We start from the raw sequence: 2,348 nt of genomic DNA, 5'->3' as shown, positions 1-2,348 counted from the left end.
TATATATATACTGTATATTAAAGGCAGTGGGCGGTATGCATGTATTCAAGGAGCACTAGAACTTTCTTTTTTTTCTAATTAACTTATTGCACTTTAGGAAACTAAAAGACCCCTGTGTTAGTTAAAAATAAGTAATTTAAGATATAAATTACTGGCTGATCAATCTAATGTCACAGTAAAGTCTGAACATTCAGCCAATTTTGATTTTCAACTAAAAAAATCCACGTAGTTCACGGATGGCATTGCCAAAAATATATGCATTCAGCAATAGTTTTTTTATAACTTTTTAATGTACTTAACCTGGTTATTTTTTAGGCAGTCAAATCCATCACTTTATGTGTGGTCCATGTGACACAGACTCATGTGTTCCCCATTGAATCCACAGTATCTGTTTAAGTCAAAGAATCCCTATGTTCAATCAAAAATGTCTAATTCTGTCAGCTAATTCTGATTGACAATGAGGAGAACACAGACTTTCCAATATCATAGCAAATTTTAAACTTATTTCTGTTCCATTTTGACTGTGATGACTTCGTTTCTTGGTGTTATKCAAAAACACATTTTTATAGCATTTCAACTGTACTTTGTGTTTTCTAACACTACATCACCTTAGGACAGGCACAGAACCAAAAGATAAAATTCATCAAAAAGAAACTCATTATTTATTAAAAATGTGCCACTTTTAGAGTTTTTGACATTCTAATGATCCAAACTGGAAAACATTTTAAGAAAATTGTTATTGCTGTGAGTAGTTTCACTAGCATCAGAGTTTTTTCGAGTTTCAGTTGTCCACATAACTCCTCAGACTGTGTTTTATCTGCTCCAGATATCCTCAGAGCAGATTTTTATCTTTCCTCTGAGAACAGGGACAGGTTTTCTCTCTGTGTTCTGGCCTAGATTGGTTTCTATACCGGGACCCTGTGTGCATCGAAGTGACACCGAGGCACATAAGGGCCACAGCTTCCACCTTCTTGGGAAAAAAAATAATAAATAAATAACTGAATGTGACATGGTTTGCTACATTTTTTAAAGGTGCAGAATTTGCTGGCAAAAACTGTAATGAGGTTTTTACTTTTTTTTACCATGGATACTACAGTAAATTTCCTGTTGCTGAGGCGCAATATATAGTACAACAATTGATTGAGTGCTGTTTTAAAGAAGGAAAATAGGGCAGAAAACAAGCAGAACATGAGATGTTCTGACATTCAGATGTTTGTCATTTAAAGTAAAAAAAGGAAGTTGTGTTAAAAAATCAATCACAAACTTACACCAAGATAATCCTAACAAATTCAGTCAAATACAAATTTATTTTTTTGTTCCCTGAAGGTATTTATTCTATTTATTCAGGATGTTTATGTTTGGATAAGATTCCATAATCTTTGTGATACCAGATTGTTTTTTTCTAAAAGACTTAACATTGATGTCAGTAGGACATTAAAGCAATAAGTCTGAAAGTTTTTGCTCAAAGTAAAAACCCACCGTAGTTTACTACAGATGCAGATTATTCTTTGTAATGAAAGACTTGACCCTCGGTGGTCTTGAAAGCCTTCATGCCTGTGGGGGGAGCATCAAAGTCACAAACTTTTCCCAAGGTTCTTTGTTTCATCAGACATTTACAAAATTTGCTCTTTTTTTTTCGTACAATTGAACATCAAGAGCATTGATTATGTAGTAATTAAAAGCTGTTTCTATTTATGTGGCACTGACGCCTCTGTGTCACAGATAAAAAGAAAATCAATATTCTAATGTATTTCTCCCACAAGTTAAATAACATCCTGTCAGGATGAAATTAACAACGGAATGAAATTGCAACAGCTCGTAATTACAAAGTGACAGTTTACTTACACAACAGCAACAACAAAACAAAATTTAGCTAAATTATTTTGTGTGTTTTTTAGAGCTAAAAATATGCAAGTTGCACAATGGCACTTAAGCAGCAAGGGCTTTCTTTTTAACAGAGTGTTTTGCCAAATTGTTCTATGGTTTGATATGTTTTTTGTGTGTTTTTTCCTTTGTAGATTTTTATTTTTGAGAACAATATCTACTATCGGTCTAAGGTGGAGAGCCGTTCAATTCGTCTTGTGTCTACTGGCAAAGAAGGCGTCATCTTCAACGGGCTCAGTGATTGGCTGTATGAAGGTAGTGGAAACAAACATGTCATTTTTAACCAAAGTCTAACCTTTCTGGATGGGATTTCTTCAAGCTGTGTAGGAATATCAAAACATTAAATAAGTTTATTTCTGTGTATTAAATGATATTATTCAAGGTTTAAGGATGACTGTCAAAATCTGACATCTGTCAAAGATTACAACCCAAAAATGAGTATTTTATATTCTATCCCATTATGT

General features: G+C 33.4%; 1 protein-coding gene across 5 annotated transcripts in view; it reads left to right on the top strand.

Moving 5' to 3' along the window:
* The window catches only part of LOC106515527 (dipeptidyl aminopeptidase-like protein 6), a 251,853-nt gene that overhangs the window by 226,772 nt on the left and 22,733 nt on the right, over positions 1 to 2,348 (top strand). For all 5 annotated transcript variants that reach the window (XM_014005367.1, XM_014005368.1, XM_014005365.1 and 2 more), the window contains one exon: positions 2,019 to 2,139. In XM_014005367.1, the coding sequence (XP_013860821.1) occupies positions 2,019 to 2,139 (121 nt within the window). The remainder of the gene's footprint in view (positions 1 to 2,018; positions 2,140 to 2,348) is intronic.

The sequence above is a fragment of the Austrofundulus limnaeus genome, unplaced genomic scaffold (assembly GCF_001266775.1).
Source record: "Austrofundulus limnaeus strain Quisiro unplaced genomic scaffold, Austrofundulus_limnaeus-1.0 Scaffold30, whole genome shotgun sequence".
In the NCBI taxonomy this organism is placed as follows: domain Eukaryota; kingdom Metazoa; phylum Chordata; class Actinopteri; order Cyprinodontiformes; family Rivulidae; genus Austrofundulus; species Austrofundulus limnaeus.
Note: the sequence above shows the minus strand (reverse complement) of the source record. Positions and strands in the feature narration are given on the sequence as shown.